This window comes from Nycticebus coucang, chromosome 1 (genome assembly GCF_027406575.1).
Source record: "Nycticebus coucang isolate mNycCou1 chromosome 1, mNycCou1.pri, whole genome shotgun sequence".
In the NCBI taxonomy this organism is placed as follows: Eukaryota; Metazoa; Chordata; class Mammalia; order Primates; family Lorisidae; genus Nycticebus; species Nycticebus coucang.
In genome coordinates this window covers 195311403-195331856 of record NC_069780.1, presented here as the reverse complement: position 1 = coordinate 195331856, position 20454 = coordinate 195311403, and the positions used below count along the sequence as shown (strand labels likewise).

The window sequence follows — 20454 nt, the reverse complement described above, 5'->3', positions numbered from 1 at the left end:
CCTGCACATCATCCACATACATGCAGCCCAGTTTGAGTGTCCTGAGAGAGCCCCACAAAGGCCAGGCCTCCTGTTATTCCCGATTCAGTGCTGGACACTCAAAGGGCTCAGCCTAAGGAGAAGGGCTCTGAGCCTGTGCTCAAGAGAGGCGAAAGTGCCACAAGCTGAGTCAAGAGCAGGGCCCTGAAACACACCCTCATAAAGGCACACTCTGCAAACTGTGATCCCAATAACTTTGTTTCACTGAACATGATCAAACTTTGCTACTCACCAAAACCTGCCACTCTCTACCCATCTTCAAAACACACCTTCATATCCTCCTTTCTCTCCTCCCACCAGGGCATTTCTTGTAACAGAGATGTAATTAATCTGATAAGTCACGACCCTGTACCATGCTTCAGGCTGGAATGCCTGAGACCTGTGCGTTACAAACGTTCATAAATCAAGGCTTGGAGGAGTCTCTATGCATTTTCTTTCTGATGCATGAATAAATCTACACTGTGTTGCTTCCACAGCCAGAAAAATTTATTTTAAAGTAGAAACATACATAAAGCTTTAAAACAATCAACCTTTAAACAAAAGGGGAAAAGCCATTTGATCCCAGAGTCCACATGGAATGAATTTCCATATGCATTAAAATTCACGTAAGGAGCACTTAAAAAAACAGCTTGAAATGGAGCTCTGACCTTCTCCTGCCTGGAAGGGCACGTGCTGGGTGCAGGGACATGGCACCACCCAGTCGCCACGTACACTGCTTCCAGGGGAGGGCCACGTAGCCTGGGTGGCCCCCGGCACCCAGCTATGTGGCCAAAAGATGTTCACGTGTGTGGGGCACCCCATGTGCGGCCAGCACCTTCCACATCCAACACAGAGGGACTCACGAGAAGTACGAGAAATGTTCAAAGGGATTTTGGCAACGCAGATGTAACGTGTAAGGAATTCCACCAAAAACTTCCAAAAATACTCAGTTGACAGGCAAGCTCCGTGCAGCATGGGCAGCCCAGCGTCAGGGTGGCGTTCAGTCTGCGTGCGGCCTCCGCTCAGACTCTTCCTCGTAGGACTCCCCGAATTCGTTCACTCTGCTCTTATCCACAGGATAAAGCCTGCAACAAGGACATACGTGGATCACAGCACGACTGCAGGGAACGGCAAAACTCGGCCTCGGATGACAGGGCAGCCACAGCCTCATCTGCTGGCTGCCACTCCTGGCCTCCCAGGGTCTCAGTGCTGCACTTGCAGGGACTGCTCCCTCTAGCACAAGACTCCCCAGGGGGCCTTGCCTGTGCCACCCTGGTCACCAGGTTTAAAGCCGAGGCATGACGGGACATAGCACCTGCTACCTGGAGTTACACAGCCATGGTTTGGCTTTGAGAACTGACCCATTTCCCACTAAGAACCCTGGGTTTCCAGCCAAAGGCCATCTTTCAGGACCTGACTCATGTGCCTGAACAGCGAGGAGAAGAGTTTCTGGGTCTCTAGGATGCACAGAACCCCAGGAGACCCTGAGAGGGGCCCTATGGATAATGACCACCCCAGCCACTGCAGTATCAACGGGTTGCCAGGGCTCATTCTCTACCTTTAGGGGATCAGGAACCAATGGGTGGGCCTCAAAACTGAGGCAGTAAGAGAACCACCTGAGTGCCATGTGGTTGTATGCTGTGTGTGTGTGGGAAACCCTTGCTTATAGAGACGGACACTGGGGCACCCAGGAAATGGCCACCCTGAAACAGCACAGGGTGTGCTGGGTGGACCAGCAGCTGCTGGGACAAGAGCAGAGCCAGGATGTGGCCCATTTCCCACACTGCACACAGGGGCAGAATGCACCAGAATGGTTAGACATGCACAGAATGACATCAATATTGATGGGGCCAGAGCCTGAGGCTGCCCCATGGAAAGGTACAGCTTCTCCTATGAAGATGGTCCAGGGCCTGGACAAGACTCCCCAGGAGGGGCTGTCGGGAAGACACCCCACGCAGGCACTGGGACTCCCCCTACCTCCTGCAGAGAAGCCCCTCCTGCTCACTAGGACACGACTGGGCTGGACCGAGTGGGCACAGCTGCATCCTGTAAGTCTCTGCAGTGGTCTAAGACACAGCCCCTTCCTAGGGAAGGCCTGCTCTAGGGAAAGCCCGGCTCCCACCCTGCAAATAGCACAGAGATGGGGCAGCCCCAACTGACAAGAAGGCCAAATGCCAGCCCTGGGGGATGTGGGTAGAAAACCTTCTAGAAGACTTTTCCTTGGCTGGTAGGGAGAATCGACTTGGCCTCCAGGCCCTAGAGACTAGTTTATGGGTACTGCCAAAGCTTGAGTGAACCAGCTCTTAATGCTCTACCCTGTAGGGCCTGGGACCCAGAGGCTACTCTCAATGCTGAGGACCCAGGCTCAGTGTCTGCCGGCAGAACATGGGATGAGGCTGAGCCTGGCCATGCACTGTCGCTGCTACACAGCAATGGCTGTTAATACATCAATATCCCAGGGACACAAACATGCCCACGCTGGCTAAACACAGCTCACACAAGAGCAAGCACGGCTAAAGCCCAACGAGACAGAGTGGGGATGATTTCTTGCTACATCACAGCTCAGGCAACTGGGGTGCAGGGTGTTGAGGAAGCAGTTCTGGTGTTACCCCGAAGTGCCACACTTCAGAGGCGACCTGGGCTTGGTGTGCACAGCGCATACTCACCACCGCTGGTACAGGTAGACCAGGAACACCACGTCATCCCTAAAGCAGGCCAGCCGGTGAGATGTGGGCATGGTGATGATGAAGGCGAAGACGTCGTCAATGAAGGTATTGAAGGCCTGCAGAGCCCCAGGAGAAGGTGAGCCCTGCCCAGGGGCTGGAGCGAGCAAAGGGCCCCGGGGCAGCAGGAAGCCGGTGAGTGGAGGAGTGTTCCACTCTCCCATTGACCTCCCACGGTCCCAAGGACCCAGCTCACCCGCCTCCACAGCCCAACGGTCACTGTCCTAAACTCTCTTGGAGCTTTCAAATTTACTTCAGAAACTGTAACTACATCCCATCTCACCTCAGCTCCACCCAACACTAACCCTGCCACTCCATGCTGAGTCGGGGCACCCACAGTGCTGGGTGACACCACCCGGCTTTGCACAGCGGCCAGAGATCTCCTTGCCTGGGCACCCAGGCTACTGGCCGTGGGTGGGAGGCCTGTTTTGTGGCTCACATCACCAAGAAGGAACACAGCTTTTAACTCAAAAAACATCGTTACTCCAACAGAGAACCACAGTCTTTCAGAGCTTTTTCAAAGTTATTCTATGGCTTTTCACAGTTTTTAAAGGAGAGCCCTTAACAGTTTTCAACAAAAATGACAGGCCACCAAAAGCATTTTGAGTAGAGATGACTCCTATGACAATGTTGGCTGGACAGTGTCTTCCAGCCACTTTGCTTGAGAGGGAGCAGCCCCTTCTGGGGGTTCTTACTTTGTACGTGAAGGCCTTCCAGGGCAGGTGCGCCACCGACTTCATCTGCGACAGGACACACACCAGTCAGGAGCAGGCAGCACAGACCACAGGTGCCACGTCTGGGCAGAGCCGCAAGGCCTTACCTTGTAGTTCACGAAGAGCTGGGGCAACATGAAGAGGAAGCCGAAGGCATAGACTCCTGTGGAGAGAGATGGTGCACATGAGGCCCAGTGCTCATGGCCCCAAGTCTGTGTGCAGTGGTCAGATGCTCACACCCGACAACTCAAGGGCTCTGCGTGGTGTGATGCAGCAAATTTATTAAGAACAGAATGCAAGGGGAGAGCAGAATTCTGCGACTCGTGAAACTCTTGCTCCAGGGTTCAAGTGTATGCCAAGCACCAGAGCCTTCTGGGACCGCATCATGGTGGTGCAGGGCCAGTATGGGACTTGTGGGGTGGCAGTCGGGCAGCACGGTGCTGCCTCAAGACAGGCCCTGGGCCTGAGGCTGCAGACAGTCACACGCCTGCAGCTTCATGTAGGCTGTGCTGCTTAGCCCCAGTGGCTCCCATGCAGACTGGGTGAGTTGGAGGCCACACCTCCTGGGCAATGTGAGTTCACTCTGTGGTGTTCACACCCCAAGATTGTCTAGAGGTGCTTCTCAGGCCCTACAGCACCGTGAAGTGACGCCTGCCTGCACTCGCTCTCAGCTCCAACCTAGGGGAACGGATGTGTTGAATCCTCAGACCAGAGGCACCTGCAGCCCAGGCTGGGTGGCCCTGTGTTGTGAGCATCAAGCCCCAAGGAGGTGCCTGGATGGGGGCATGTGGGGGATTAGCCTTGAATCCCAGGGCGCCTGTCACTCGGGGACACAAAGCAGGAATAAAGGTGGCATCTGTTGCAAAAACTGTCCCATATGGGGACACATGGACTTACCATTGACAAAGCTGTTGATTAACCAGGAATACCAGCTGGAACGGAAAAACAGGTGGGAGCGTCACAATAGTCCAGTTTCCCCTATCACGTGATGCCTATGTTAAATCAACTAAACTCAACTCCTTCCTAAATATCCTCTTATGAACACCTCTGCATCCTCATGGTACCTGTGCCCGGGACACTAGACCACAACCCCAGCCTCTTCTCCGCTTGGGGTTGTGCCTCTGACCCTGACACCTGCTCCTGAGAGCTTGCAGGGCCGAGGCCAGGTCCCCACTACCTCATCACAGGGGAGGAGGCCGAGGCATAGCATTCGCCTGGCAGCAGGGGTAGGGACCAGAGAAGCCACCTGGCATCCCCACTTGCACACAGCACCCAGCAGAGTTTGCTCCGAGCTCAGTAATCAAAATGGATTTTTCAGTTGAAAAAAGGAAAGTGTGAGGTATGCACGCTGCCCTACCTCTTATACTTGATGTTCAGGAGCGAGTAGATGGCGCCCCCGACACACAGAGGGTACAGCAAGTAAGACAAGTACTTCATGGCCTGCAAGGGAGGGTCCCAGTCAGACACCCCGTACCGGCTCCTAGTCCGACACACCTCAGACCCCCACACAGGCTCCCAGTCAGACACACCACAACTCAGACCCTATACAGGTGTTTAAAAGAAATCGGCAACAACAGGAACAGATGAAAAAGACAGGAAGCCCGTGGCAGGGAGGACAGTGAAGCCGCCCTGGACAACATGGTGCTGGTGGATCCAAGTCCAAATCACGGGAGGCCACCGCCAAGACCTCAGTTTGCACTGTAATCAATATTGGCTCATCAAAAACAAACCAACCAACCAACCACCCTACAACAGATCAATAAACGTAATAGAAAGTGATCTCAAGACACTTTTGTGGAATTATGTATTGAGACTGCCTTTGATGTGTAATAATGTACCTACATGGCTAATGGTATTTACTCTGATGTAAGCTTTATTACAATCCCAATAAAACCTAGAATGTAATTTGATTACCAATAAACCAAGAAACTGTAACCACTCCTGTGCAGAAATCAACTGAGACTCCGAGCCTGACAGCAGCGGGGAAAAGCCACCACTGTGAAGTTGGGCCCATCCTCCAGGACACAGATTCACTGAGGTCTTGGTAACAGGTTGGCTGGTGGCCAATCATAGCATGCACCATGGCAATGAGCTGGGTGCCTCACAGGTGTGATTTTACAAATAAAACCACTCCTGACACTGCAAGAGACACAGGCATGGTTTTACCTGCCAAGACCGTCAGACTCCCTTTTCTTCCCAGTAAGAAACTTAAGTTCGGAGGATTCACCTTGCTCAAGGTGGGCTGAACATAATTCCAAGGAAATGATCTCTGCACCAGGTCATCACAGTAAGAACCCCACCTTCTCGGTATTTATTTATTTTTTTAAGACAGAGTCTCACTTTGTACCCCAGGGTAGAGTGCCCTAGCATCACAGTTCACAGCAATCTCTAACTCTTGGGCTCAAGCAATTTTCTTGCCTTAGCCTCCCCAGTAGCTGGGACTACAGGTGCCTACCACAATGCCTGGCTATTTTTAGAGATGGGGTCTTGCTCTAAGCTTAGGCTGGTCTCGAACTAGTGAGCTCAGGGGATCCTCTCACCTTGGCCTCCCAAAGTGCTGGGATTACAGGTGTGAACCACCGCGCCTGGCTCTATTCTGTTCTGGGTGCTTATTAAACTGTTTTTTTTTTTCACTGACCAACAGCACTGTGAATGCCAGTACCCAGGACTGGCTACTGAGCACGCACACACCTGTCCCCTGCCACTTACCTGAGTATCATATTCCTCGGTCTTCCTCTCCGATTCACTGTAGGAGCCGAACTGTTGTGAAATTCAAGACCATGTCAGTTGAATGGCAGGGGTCTGACCATAGCTCAGCTGGGAATGAAGAGTGTCACACGCAGCTGTGAAGCTCAGAGAGCCGTGGCCAGCTGCACCTGCCCAGCTCTGTGTGCGGGAGCACTGAACAAGCCACCAACACGTGGCAGGGCTCAGAGGTGTTCAGGCTCCTCCCCACAGCCCTCGGGTGCTCCACAGGCTTTCCTGCATCCCTCCCCCGAGCTCTGTTTTGGGTGCTCCACTCCCTGTACAGAAACAACACTGCCCCACACCAGCAAGGGGAGGCAGCATTGGGCTGACACTAAACTACAGGAGGACAGGTTGCATCTGCTGAGTTTTCTGTCCCGTATCTGCTCATGGCCTGGAAAAGTGGGCTCAGTACTCCTGACGGTCCCACCTCAGCCTAGATCCTCCACGGACAGCAGCAAGCCCCCTGCCAGTGTGAACTGCCAGCACTGGTGTCTCACCCTACCCCTAACCAGCCTGGAAGACTCAGTGCTAAGGAGAAACCTTGGATGAGTGCACCCAATAGCAGTGGCCCCATCTGGGAGCCAACTGAGCAGGACAGGCCAGCACCCTCTTTCCAGCAGGCCAGTTCTGCTTCCACCAACCTCAGAGCTAAGTCTTGGGATGGGAGCCAGCTGCAGTCAGAGGCCAGCAGCACCCAGCCAGGGAGGCCTGTGAGCTGGAGGCCTGCAGAGTTCCCCAGCATGCGGGCACCCCAACCCTGTCTGTCTTCCCTGCCACATCGACCCGCATGCAACAGGAGAGAGTAAACAACAGTACTGAACGACCCCCTGACCTCAGAGGTCAGCACCTTAACCAGGGTGCAACTAAGAAACAGGACACAAGTAACCAGGCACACAGAAACACAGCATCTCAGAGACCCTACCTTAAACTCGGGTTTCAGGCCTCTCCAGAGAACAGTCATCTTCAGAGCTTTCTTCACTTTCCAAAGCTAAGGAAGAAGTTGGGGAATCAGGGGTTTCAGAAGCCAAGGCTGAAGGGACACCAGACAGAACTGCCTGGACAGTCAGCACAGGTCTCAAGCCCAGGTGCAGAGCACTCCGGCTACCTGAGCGCCCCACCAAGGTGCCCCACTGCTCAAGCAGGCTGGGGGTGTCCTGGCTCTCTTGCCCTTTGTCCCGATGCTCAGCAGGCCGTCTGGTCAGGTGGGTGCGAACAGAGCCAGCACTCAGCCTGGCCTGTTCCCAGCTCTCTGAGCTACCCAGTCTACCCCCAAATGAGCCCCACTTCCTTCTTGGGGTACCTGCCAGGTCCCAAGCCTGTTTCTGATACTCTCTGGGGCCCACCCCCGATCCCATGTCCTCAGCTGGCACCACCTGCTGAGCTCAAGACCAGCACCGTGCTGAGAAGTGTTCTGACACCAACTGTGACCATGGAGGTCACCCACCCACTAAGCTCCTCTGAATAGGCACCAGCAGCCACGGGGGGAACAGGAGAAACTTGGACTGACTCTTGCTTCCGTTCGGGGTGGTGGGTGTGCAGAGGTCTCTGGGAGGGCTGGCTCCCAACCACTCTGCCCCATGAGGCTCCCTTTTGTAAGTCCCCAAACAACCAAGCTGGACCATAGGATACCAAGTTGCTGCAGCTACTGAGCCTCAGCCCCAGCAAGCACGAGCCTCCTGAAGCCTACAGGGTTTACTAAATATGGTAAAGTGCTCAACTTGATGGGTGACCGCAGCAGCTGAGCCACTCAGTTTTAAAGAAACTCGCCCTCCACGCCCCCACAAAGGCTCTGGATGGTGGCTGCCTCCTATTCTTCGGTGCTTCCAGAATGCCGAAACTGTCGCTGCCAGGAATAGCTCTGCCGAGGTCCCCAGGTGGTCCACCCAGCGCTGGGGCAGGGCCCAGGACTTACCTCAATGGCAGCTCCAACACCTGCAGGGACCAGCACCAGCAGGCTCGTCTGCTCATCCAGCAGAAAAAGGAAGATGACCACCGTGCTGAAGCAGCGCCAGAGCACTGGGGATAGGAGCCAAACGGGAGGAGTGCGGGGCAGCCCCGTATTCCCCCTGATCCCCATCAGTGAAAGAACGTGGACCACCACATGGCTACAGAAAACGCCCTGATAAGACGTTAAAGGCAAAGAACCAACTGTTCTGCCATAGGTGAGCCCCGTACGTGTGCATCTGACCACAAGTACAAAGGCACGAGCAGGCGGGGATGGCGAGGCTGACCTTCCACATCCTTACATCACACCCCACACTTTTGCACAAGCTCTGTGAGATGTGTATTTTTTTGAAGCTGAATTTCAAAATACAGTTTTTAAGTTCTTCCTCCCCCCTGCTTTCTGCAGGCAAAAGCAGCAGACCCCACAACCACAGGATACCTGGTCATGGCTGCACTGCTGCCTGCTGACCTCCCCCACCTGGGACACCCAAAAGGCCAGAAGCGCAGAAAAGCCCTGTCCCTTCCCAGGACAGTAGCACAGGACAGGACAGTGCCCCTGAGCCCCCGGTGACACCACAGGGCCACCTGAGTGGCCAGGACACTTAGGAGCACCCTCTTGTGCATGTTTTTTCCATGTGACAGAACTTTCTTTGTTGGAGACATTGGCTCAGGTCTGGCTGTCCGGCCACCTGATGACTATGTCGCTGTGCGTCCCTCCCACCCACTACCCACTGCTGCATCTATGTGCCAACCACCTGCTACCACCCACAGGTCACATACCACAGGCCTGCAGTGGGCAGGGGAGGACAGGCAGGCTGGAGGTGGTGGCCAGGGATCTCAGCCCCATGAGCACCCAGGAGAGGTGCAGGTGCCTTTGGCTATCACCCCGTAATCATTATGAGGGCTGCCTGGGCTTTAGATGCTTGAACTAAGAGCTTTTCAAGAGCCCACACGAGCCTGGGGCAATGTCTGTAGCACCTACCACAGTCTACAGCCAACTGTGGGCTTCAGGTGGACCCTGAGACTGGTCCCCCAGCAGCAGAGTGCAGTCTGGCCACCCACCTGCCTTGCTGGACATGCCGATCATGCTCTTCTTTTTCTTCCAGAAACTGATATCGTTTTTAAAGGCCAGGAAATCAAAGAGAAGCTGGAAAGAGCAAGATAACAACTTGCTTCTAAACTTGTTTCTAGCACCTGTACCCTGAGCCTGCAGGTGTACCCTGTACCCAAGCCTCAGGGGCCCATCGAGGCAGGTGTCCACACCCTGAGCCCACACACCATGTGCGCCACCTGCCATGGCAGAACCATGGAATTCCAAGGTGGGTTTTTTCAGGCACATGTGTAAAGATCTATCTTTGACTCCGATCCCGGGAAGGGTCATGAGGTGCTGAGATGTTCACCTTCTACTCTGATGCTCAGGTCACATGCTGATCAGACACAGATGCCCTGCTCTAGAGCCGCTGCTACCAAGAAGGGCGGTCTCGCCTCTCACTGCATTAAAAATGCACAAGCTCATCCTTAGAGATACTTCAGGCTGGTGTGCTGGGGCATCATTAAAACTCACTGTAACCTCAAACTCCTGGGTAAGGGATCCTCCTGCGTCAGCTTCCTAAGTAGCTGAGACGGAGCATACCACCATACCTGCCAAGGCACTGACCTGCTAATAAAAGTCATCACTTGACTTCCCAATATGGCTTTGCAAAGTTTTAGCTCAGCTGGCAGCCAAACTCCCAGGTGCTCAAAGCCAACACTGATGGCTCACCCTGGTGCTGTCACACCTTCTGCCCTGGCTTTCTCCCAACAGCTTCAGATGCCATGCTTTCTCCCACACGGCTTTCTCCCAACAGCTCCAGATGCCATGTATAAAAATGTGGGTACAACAGCCCCTATATGCGGTTTTGCTATCCATGGCATCAGCTGCCACGGCCCAGGAAGGTGATCTGAGAGTGAACACAGTGACGCAGCATTCGCCACCACGCCCTGTTGTGACTTTTCTATTACTAGTGCTGTCGCCACACTTCATTCACGAACTAACCTTCCTGGAGGTGCGTGCACATAGGAAAACACACAGGGTACAAGGGTTTGGCGCTACCCAGGTTTCATGCATCCATGAGTGACCCCAGAGGATGTGAGGGATTACTGTATGTACATAGGACCAATTTTCATATCTTAAAGTCAGGGAGAATTTAGACATAGAAAATAATTTTGCAAATTCATTCAATAATCTAACTGATAGGGACCTTACTCAATGCATTTTGGATCTACAACTGCCCCCAAAGTCCCGGTGGCTGTAGACAGTATTCTGTGGCCCCTCTGAGCCAGGAGAAGGGCCATTAAGGTGCCAGCCACAGGCTCAGGTGTGCTGGGTGTTTTTGGGGAATAGTTCATGCTAGCCCCAGATCTGGTGACCCAGTGGGGGGGCCCAGAGAGCCTCCCTCACACCCTTGCATCTCGCAGCCTGACCAGACGAAGTGATGACTCACATGGAACGCTGCAACAAAGAAGGTCAAAGCCAAGAAGTACAAGTTGGTGTCCACAAAGATGCCTTTGACTTCGTCGGCGTCCTTTTCAGAAAACCCTGCAAGGAATAGATGTAACAAGAAACGGCCACGCTGACCCTCTCATTCAAAGACATTCCTTTTTTTTCTTGTAGAGACAGAGTCTTGCTTTACTACCCTCGGTAGAGTGCCATGATGTCACGGGACTTACAGCAACCTCCAGCTCTTGGGCTTAGGTGATTCTCTTGCCTCAGCCTCCGGAGCAGCTGGGACTATAGGCGCCTGCCACAACACCCAGCTATTTTTCTTTTTTTTGTTGCAGTTTGGCGGAGGCTGGGCCTGAACCTGCCACCCTCGGTATATGGGGCCGGCGCCCTACTCACTGAGCCACAGGCGCCACCCTTCAAAGACATTTCTAAATTCAGAAAACACAAATCTCATTAGCAGCGAAGGTTCAGTTGGCCAAAACTGTGGCATTTCAAATGTTACATTTTCTTTTTTTTTTTTGTTCAGACAGAATCTTACTCTGATAGAGTGGCCCTCAGTAGAGTGCCGTGGCATCACAGCTAACAGCAACCTCCAACTCTTGGGCTTAAACGATTCTCTTGCCTCAGCCTCCCAAGTAGCTGGGACTACAGACACCTGCCACAGCATCCGGCTATTTTTTTGTCGCAGTTGTTTAGCTGGCCTGGGCCAGGTTCGAACCCGCCACCCTCAGTGTATGTGGCTGGCGCTGTAACCACAGTGCTATGGGTGCCAAGCCAAACATTAAATTCTTAATAAAGCAAATTTCCAGACCTCGTGTAAACAACCAGGTCATTTCCAAACAGATAAACTGGAGGCAAAGTGTGAGAGAGCTGCTGACAGTAGGCATGCGCCACAGGACGCACTGCTGCTCACCGAACTGCTGTAGCGAGAACACAGCGTCCTGCATGTGGATCCAGAGGCGCAGCCGCCCCAGCGAGACCTGGTCGTAGGACACGGTCAGGGGCAGCTCTGTGGTGGAGCGGTTGATGACCTGCAGGAGGAAAGCCACATGTGACAGTATGCCAACACACACGGATGGGTCACTGAACAGGCCGTCTCTCAGAGTCCCTGCATGGCCCTATCCACGTCACCCTCAGGACCCTGCCCAGGTTGATTGCAGGATGGTCCAGCAGGAGCTCCTGCCTGGGTCCCCCATACCCAGGCTGGGCTATGACTCTGCCCCTTCTCAACCAGCCACTGGGTGCTGTGGGGACAGAACAGGCAGTGTCCTCCTTCCACCCACCTAACCCCGCACACCTCCTCTGACCACATTCTCCCCAAGCTCAGTGGCACAAGCAACACCCCATCTGTCGGCCTGCCAAGCAACAGGCCGGGGGGAACCTGCAGCACAGAAGACAGAGCAGAACATGGACTGTGGGGCCTCAGCACCCACCCTGGGAGCCAGAAACCACATGAGGGACAGACAGACCTACAGCAGACATACCCCAGAGCAGCACGTGGGTGCCTAGTGTGCACAGCCCACGGTGGCTGGGTCCTGGGCCAACAAGGTGGGAGGAGGTGGAATGGGGCTCACAAAAGTGGCCCTCACCCCACAGCACATGGGCAGGGACCACTCAGGGGGTCCAACATATGCACAAGGGCCATAGTCCATGTGCTGGAATGTCCAGTGAGGCTGTTCTATTCAAGCCCCTGTCCTGACTTACACCCCGACTTTTCGTCTACAGGAGGCAAGGGCTTGGTATACTTGGTGGAGCCGATAACCAGAATGTACCAGGTTGGCCAGACATCAGGCCTGGGCATCCTGGGTGCCCCACCCAGTGCCCAGGGGCTGCGGCTTGGGACAGCCTTCAAGCCCCCTTTTAGACAGTGCCCTGCTTCCTGCTGGCACTAGAGGGGTTGGCTATTTTCTAAAAGCAGCAGACCCTGAAACCTGCCTGCACATGACAGAACAGTAGTGACACCTCAGAGTGTGACTGGGCCTCTCCCCAGACCATACTCCAGGGCTAAGATCCAGGTAGTCACTAGGAGAATGAGGTACCCCACAGACACCTCCCTGGAGCCTCCACTCGGGCAGTCTGCAGACAGACACAGGACATCTGCTGCTGCCCACTTGTGATCCACTGTTCCCTGAGCTCCTGCAAAGAGCCAGGACCACAGGTATCACGAGGGTGACTTGGTGAGCACTGCGGTCTACAAAGTACCATCTCATGCGTTTCAGCAGAACCTGGAATGTTAGGAGGTTCACAAACAGCAAACTCCAGAAAACAGAGGGGAACCAGTACTGTAGAGGCACGGAAGCTGTGGGCCACTGACTGCCCAGGCCTAGCCTGTAGGGTGGTTAGAGGCCGATGGAGCTCCAAAAAGCAGAGGACCCTGTGTGTTAGGGACTTCAAGGGGCCTGAGTAAAACAGCTGTCCACAGGAGGTAGTGCAGCCCACTGGGCAGGGGTCTGGGCAGCCTGGTGCCTGGCTCCCTGCTGACTGGTTTCACGCACTGGCAAGCTCCCCACTTACCCTCAGATGTTTTGGCATCTGTAAAATGGGAAACCTGTCTACTTCACAGTTACCAAAAGCCGTAGGAGAATACCCAGCCTGACTTTCATGGAGGGCTCCCAAGGAAAAGCACTGGTCCCTAGGGAGGCAGCAAATCCAAGCTCTTTGCTCTTACCTGACCCCAGCCCAGGAGGTCACCTTCTAACCCAAAATAACCTTGCCTATGAAATGATGGCACCATAGCTCCCACGTGTGGTTGGTGAAATATTCAGAATGTGCCAGGCATGTGGTGACATTAAACATTAACCACCTCTATTATTCTTACTATCGGCTAAAGGTCAGCCATGCTTCAGCTACTCTCAAAGTGACCCTGGGAGAAATGGGCACTGTCACCGGCTGAAACAGCCACAAGGGCACCAGAGTCTGGTGGGTGGCCATGTGCCCACAGGCCCAGGAGTCACAGCTTGGAGGCAGGGTCCCTGACAGGCTCCTCAGGCCTCCTGCAGGACCAGCCCCACAAAAGGCATTTGCTAGAGAAGCTTTCTGAACTGATCCAGCCTCAGGTCAGAACACGTACACAGATGCCGCTCGTAGCAGGAGAACACCTGCTGTCTAGCACTTTGCAAGTTATGTTTTGAGAGTCTTTCATCAGGGAGGACTTGGGGCTCAGGAGGGAGGAGTTGGGAAGACTCCACACCAGCCAGCAGCAAACCCAGGACACAACCAGGTCCTAGGGCCCCTAGACAAAGACTCCCACCAGGGTCAAGATGGAGGGGACGTCAGCCTCTCACTAGCACAGAGGCCAGGCAGGCAGAGAGCCACTCACCATCAAGTCCTTCACGCGGTTGCTCAGCTGGTCAATGAACAGGATGGGAAGGTAGTGCACAGTCTTCCCCAGCTGGACCCTGAGGGCATAGTTTCCAAATTCAGTGCAAGGACCTTTGCCCACAGATGGACCCAATTTCCCCCAAGAAGCCCCACCCAGCACCACTTTCGGTGTTGTTAGTCACAACTGTCCCAGGATACAGTCTCTCAGACAAGAAGAATCTAGCAACATTTGCACCTTTGAAGGCCCTCCCTCCCTCACATAGTTGCAGCCACAGGCTGGACAAAGCTCCCATGGCCACTAGGAAATGGGGGACAACAGGGTCTGTCACACAAGAGGACAGAGCCCAGGGCTCTGTGCGTGGACGCATGGCCCTGTAAAGCAGAAGACCAGGATGACCAGCCGGTGTGGCAGGATGGAGAAGAGCGAGGCAGCTTTACAATACATGACCCTCTGCACCCTTTTCATCTTAGCCACGTGAATTACATACTCAAAACAAAGTTCAGTTACTAAAAAGCACACTCAGCCCCTGCAGCAGCACCACAGGCATCACTGCCAGTGAAGAAAAGCTGTCTGATTGCGGCCATGCCAGAGGCTTGTGGCAGGTGATCAGAGCTTACCTGTGCTTCTCAAAGGGGCCAAACACATTCATTTTAATAGCTATACTTAACTAATAATGGCAAATAATAACTAAAGTAATGATCTAAAAGTGTATTTTAAGTAAGTTCACATGAGTTGAGGTGACGAAAGTGACACAATTTGAGCAGAAGCCCTCCCAGAGCAGAGGGCTAGAAGGACCTGCCCATACTTCATTCATGTCCTCTCGGATCCCTGGTGGGAATCTCGGTCAGCATGACCTTGAAGAGGCGGTGGGAAGAGCTGGGGCCCCAGCCTCCAGGTGCAGGCAAGGCCTGAGGGGGTACTGGTCGGCTTGGGCCCAGGGGACCCCCATCCCTGCCGCCGTACTGCCCTCTGTCCTCTGTGCTGCCTGCTCCAGGCACGCCACTCACATTTTCATGTACCGGTGCACATCAGCTGGCAGAGAGGACCCGTCGAAGACGAAGTTGTCCACCATCACATTCAGCGTCAGCCTCGGTCTCCAGTGAGAAACTGGCTCATCCAGGGCGCTTGACGGCTTCTTCTCTGCTTCGATCTGCTGCTGAATAAGAGGAAAAATAAAGGCCGGAGCTGGGGATGAAAATCATACTGGTGGGTCTGGGCAGCAGGGCAGCTGGCGCCCTCACCTATGCACATAGTGGCCGTCCAGACAGCCGCCACAGGGGAAGGAGCCCATGGGGAGGCCACAGGGACATCGTGGCTGGTGACTCCCCCAGACCCTCACCACACACCCTCTTTCTTTCTTTCCTTGGAAGCCATGGGGGGAGGTCTTGCAACACGTGCTCACAGATCTGACCAATTCCTTTCTTAGGGTCCTCAAGACTTACGGGACCCCGAGAAGAGTGAGACCCCATGTAGGCTGAGCAAGTGTACAGCCAACTCAGCCCTGTGGGCATAAAGAGCCCAACGAGACAGCTTGTAAACCAACCATGTAAGGGTGTCTGGGTGGGGAGAAGTGTTGAGGGCTAGGCATTCATCCTTAATAAAATTCAGAAGAGAAACTCTGACAGGCAAATCCTAAGTCATTCTAGATCTGATAAATTCTATGACACAGTATTATCTGATTTCCTAAAGACACATCCTAGATACAGATGTGTACACAACTAGATACAGTAATTTACATTAAAAACAGTTCTCCAAATATAGCAACTGCTTGTATTTATTCACATCTGCTGCACGTCCATCATCTCACTGACTCCTTGGGATGCCTGAGAGGGGCTGCTGTCTCCATACAAGGGACACAGAAGCCGGCGCAGGGTGACCACGGCAGGAGCACACCCACCGGGGCAGGCATGAGCTGGCACTGGCAGGGTTTCCAAAACCCACCCTCAAGCCTGAGATGTCCTTTGTGTTTGGATCAATTTCACACCTGCTTCCTGAAAAGCTGCCGTCTTTCTCCTGTGAATGATCAACTTCTAGTCAACACATACGTGCACTGGAATTTCCTTATTTTACCTATGGCCCCATGAATGATCAATTATGTGATTTCCAGTTTTTCTTTGTGCAGACAGCTTTCTACAGAAGTGTAAAATATAACTTTCTGCATGACAGCTCCAGGTGAGCTCCAGGATGTCATAAGCTCTACAGGACCCACTGTGAGGGGACAGGTGTTACCCAGGGCTGGAGGGGGCTTAAGGTCTGAGAGGGAATCAGGGTATAGAAGAATGCTAGTGATTACTTAAGCTGTCCCCAAGCTGATTTAAAATTGATCTGCACCTTTCGGCTGGAGATGTTATCTTACAGTAATTCACCAAAATGAAAAACACAAAGGGAAAGAGCAAAGGCACCCAATACATGTTCTCTAGGCCTTTTAGAAAACATGGAGTTGTTCCTTTGGCCATATATATGTGAATCTACAAGAAAGATGATAATTGTAGACATCAAGGGAATACGTATTGTTCACATAGGCCACACAAATGTTACCATGGCAAAACTGGAAGAGTCTACAACGTCACCCAGCATGCTGTTGGCATCGTTGTAAACAAACAAGGGCAAGATCCCTGTCAAGAGGATTCATGTTCGTATTGAGCATATTATAAGAGCCAAGATAGCTTCCTGAAACGTGTGAAGGAAAATAATCAGAAAAAGAAGGAAGCCAAAGAGAAAGGTACCTGGGTTCAATTGAAGCGCCAGCCTGCTTCACCCAGAGAAGCCCACTTTGTGAGAACTAATGGAAAGGAGCCTGAGTTCCTGGAACCCATTCCCTATGAATCCATGGTATAATAAGCATATAACATAGCACACCAGGAGAACCAGTGGACCCATGTTTTTTAGGTGCTGGAACCTATTTGTTCTCCATGAGCTCATGGCATAATAGGTGTACAGCATTGCACACAGAATAACCAATAGACCTCATGCAACAGTGATACAAGATGCTGGAACCTACTTCCCATGAATTCAAAAGTCAATCAACACTGTCACATTCAATGGCAAGGTGCCTCCCTGAGCTACTGGAACCTCTTCCCTATGAATTCACGGCATGGTAGATAAAAATAATAGCATAAAAATGTTTCTTATTCATTCACTAAAAGTGTGATTTTTTTTCCCCCAAAGAAGTATTAAAGCAAATTTTAATGTGTCCTAAATAAATAAGTAAATAAATAAATAAATAAATAAAATTCATCTGCAAATCCTTGGGGAACTATTCATCTGAAAGGTAGAAATGTATGCCAGTAACATCCAACTGGCTTCACTTTCCAACAAAGTCGTCACAGCCTTCGATGTTGGGTGCCCACGCAGAGAGAAACATGCAATTTTAAGAGGGAGCACAGTCTCCTCTTTCAGCAACAAGCCAATCCCTCTCACCTGTGCAGCCGGCTCCCCTGTGAGCAGATTGATTTCTTCTGGCTTGGGGACCATGTAGGTGGTCAGAGGACTGACCAGATGTACCTGTTTCCCATCGTGCCACGGCAAGACCCCGGCATGATGGAGGAAGATGTAGGCATAAAGGGTGCCATTGTTTCTTGTCTTCTTTGGTACAGAGACATTAACTGTCCTAAAAGAGAACAAATTATTTCATCCATACATGTTATATTCTATATGTCTATACACACAGAGACCATGCAAATACCTTCAAAAATAATGCTGTTTCAAATCAATTAATTTTAGCTCAGAAGTCATGAAACTGAAACTCACCTGCCTATGACTTCACTGGTAGTCCTGAACACAGATGTGTTCTAAGAGAATTTTAATAGCATGGCAGCCATAACTGACAGCAGAAGGAACTAGCACTTCCTGCCTCCACTTCAGGAGGTTCAAAGGAGTCACAGGGCTAAAGAGGCCAGGCAGCAACTAGCAATTGGGCCTGGCCTGGACACCAGCTGATTTCTGCAGTGTACTAAGTAACACAATGTGACAATCACGGATGCAAAGTTCAGACCCCTGTCCCACAAACTGACCTGAGCCACATATGCTACATGTGTTTCTTTGATACTATCAGAAACAATCAGAAATTTAATGTAGGTAGTTTTGGGGGGTTATAATTTTAAAGAAAAAGATGGCAGATTCTTAGCCACAAAAGACCAACTTTCAGGCCTCTGGCTGCAGGCACAGTGGGTAGAGGCTCTGTGAACTGGTGTCTCCAGGCCTCAGCCCAGGAACCTGGCTCCTCACTTCCATTGCATAGCCTGTTACCACGCTGGACACCACACCTTCCCCTACTTAGGATTCCTCCTTTGTGATCTTATGGCCAAAGTTCTAAGTAATTCCTGCTAATGTGAGAAACACAAAGGAAGATGGACATCTCACAATCAAATATAGAGTGTGTCTCTACCATGACATCTGAGTGGCTCTGCTTAGCAGCAGTATGAGTCTTTGCCCACATTCTAGGGGCCACTACTGGTGAAATGCATGCTGAGGCAGGGCAACAAGAGCTACAGGGAGCTGAACCAAGAGCACTCATTCCTTTTTCCTTCTCTAGTCTCAGTGCCATGAGAAAAGAAAAACCCCACTCTCTGTCCACAGTCACCAGCACAGGGCCTGGCAGAGAGGAGGCAGTAGTCATACCTACAAAACTTGAGCCAACACAAGCGTTCTCAAAATTAAAAAAAAATAAAGGGGCTGCTATTAAGTGAAAGGCAAAGGAGCCAGCACTTCCTGCCTCCATTTCATGGGGCTCAGTGGTCACAAACTACCCGAGGCCTCAGGGCTGGGGTGGCCAGGTGAAGACTGGCACCTGAAAGCCTGCTTCTCCTCCCCAGTGCACTGTCCCCAGCTCTCTGACTGGAGCTGCCCAGCAAGGGAGACATTCACTTCAATACAAAGTCTCATATTTTCATTACTCTCATCTGACACCTCCCAGGAAATGAAGATGGAAAAACATAGAATCCCGAGAAGCAAATTATGTTTAAAATTATACCTCAATTTAAAAGATCAGCCATATATTAGAGGTAATATATATTTTTTTTTTGGCCGGGGCTGGGTTTGAACCCGCCACCTTTGGCATATGGGACCAAAGTGGCGCTCTACCACTTTGAGCCACAGGCGCCGCCCCTAGAGGTAATATTAAAAGTCACTCTACATACTCGCACATTGATCTATTCTAACATCACGTCACTAATGATTTTCTGCAAAACTGTTTTCTCCATCCCCCTCCCTCTTCCTTTACAACCAACTTAATAAACTACTTCCAATAGGAAAAGATAAGTTGTCAGTGGTGGTGAACAAGCTTCATTCTCTACCATGTCAACCCAGTGTGACACCTGCTTCCATCGCAAGAACCTCTGCAGTCCCCACCACTGTGCGCCCCGCTACCATCAGACTCTAGTGTGCACTACTTTTGAAATGACAAATCCATCATCTGCCACTTTCAAGTTTGAATATTTACATGCCATCTACAAGTCTCCAATTAAAATATTATAACATTTCAAGACGTTAGTAAAACTGCTTTTTCAAGGTAAACTTAATGCTAACTCTTATAACGTTTACCCTGGTGCTGGCACTTTGTCCTACCCCCATATACCTTTCAAATTTGGTCTCCACGTCAAAGTCTTCCACGTTCAAGACGAGGTCAATGTTGTTCTCAGAACCCAGGTTGGACCGCGTGGTAGTGTACACGCTCAGCTGCAAAGGGGCGTCGCGAGAGTCAGCGCGGCAGCGCCAGGTTAGGAACCCCCGACCCCTCCGACAGCCACCAGGAGAGCCGACAGCCGGCCGGCCACGACAGGGACACCGCTCCAGCCCGAACAGGACGGCGGAGTCGGACGTGCCTACTGCAAAGAAAGAGCTGCCAAAGCGTGTAGCTGGCAGGGGACCCCCAGAGCAGGGGATAAACAGAACCAGGCGCCTCCTAAGCGGGTAACGAGGGCACTGGGGTAGCGCGTGCAGCCGGCCGCGGGGAAGCGGGGTGGGAGAGCTCGGCGCTCACCTGCAGCTTGGGCCGCCGCGCCAAGTAGGGCTGGATGCAGTTGACGTCGCCGGTGCACGGGCGGGTGTAGACGATGCCATACATGACCCAGCAGGTGTGCACCACATACACCACGAACACGCCCACCACCAGGCTGGTGAAGGAGCTGCGGCCGCTCCACATGGCGCCGCCGACCTGCGCCCGGACCCGGCCCGCTTCGCAGCCGCGGGCCCCGCCCGCCTGGAGCCCAGCCGGCCGCTCCGGCTGCCGCCGCGCTCAAGGGAGAGCAGTCGCACACTGCCGCCAGCGCCGCGGGGGAACGAACGCGCCGCGCGCCGCGGGCTGCCGTCCGCCCCGCATGCTCCGGCCGTCGCCCTACCTGGCGCCCAGGGATTCGCCGGCCCGAGCGCCGCTTCCGGGCTGCACCTTTCGCCGGAAGTGGACGCGCCGCGAGGACCCCTGGGAAGCAGCGCCTCGGCTGCGCACGCGCGCCCACAAGTTCGAGGTGCGGCGCGGAATTAACGTCACCCTCCCGCGCCGCC

General features: G+C 52.8%; 1 protein-coding gene across 2 annotated transcripts; it reads right to left on the bottom strand.

The window, feature by feature from the left end:
• Positions 1–509: 509 nt before the first annotated feature.
• On the bottom strand, positions 510–20351 carry CLPTM1L (CLPTM1 like). Of its 2 annotated transcripts, none has more exons than XM_053593434.1 (17): positions 19934–20351; positions 19529–19629; positions 17374–17563; positions 14961–15109; positions 13951–14029; positions 11545–11662; positions 10630–10724; positions 9209–9293; positions 8115–8218; positions 7125–7190; positions 6164–6214; positions 4812–4894; positions 4352–4386; positions 3562–3617; positions 3437–3481; positions 2685–2800; positions 510–1103 (listed from the first exon to the last, which is right to left on the bottom strand). In XM_053593434.1, exons 1-17 carry the CDS (start codon positions 20093–20095, stop codon positions 1019–1021), a joined length of 1620 nt encoding a protein of 539 aa, XP_053449409.1. In that variant the 5' UTR covers positions 20096–20351; the 3' UTR covers positions 510–1018. The 2 variants fall into 2 exon arrangements, with proteins under 2 accessions (XP_053449409.1, XP_053449418.1); XM_053593443.1 differs by having other exon boundaries at positions 14961–15106.
• Positions 20352–20454: the final 103 nt, after the last annotated feature.

Bases quoted from the DNA above. Each gene is read 5' to 3' on its own strand.
- CLPTM1L (XM_053593434.1), bottom strand. From the start codon at position 20,095: ATGTGGAGCGGCCGCAGCTCCTTCACCAGCCTGGTGGTGGGCGTGTTC. The intron at 15,110-17,373 runs GTGAGAGGGATT...CCTCTTATTCAG, and splicing joins CAGGGGAGCCGGCTGCACAG to CAGCAGATCGAAGCAGAGAA. The intron at 11,663-13,950 runs GTGAGTGGCTCT...TTCCTCCTGCAG, and splicing joins ACCGCGTGAAGGACTTGATG to GTCATCAACCGCTCCACCAC.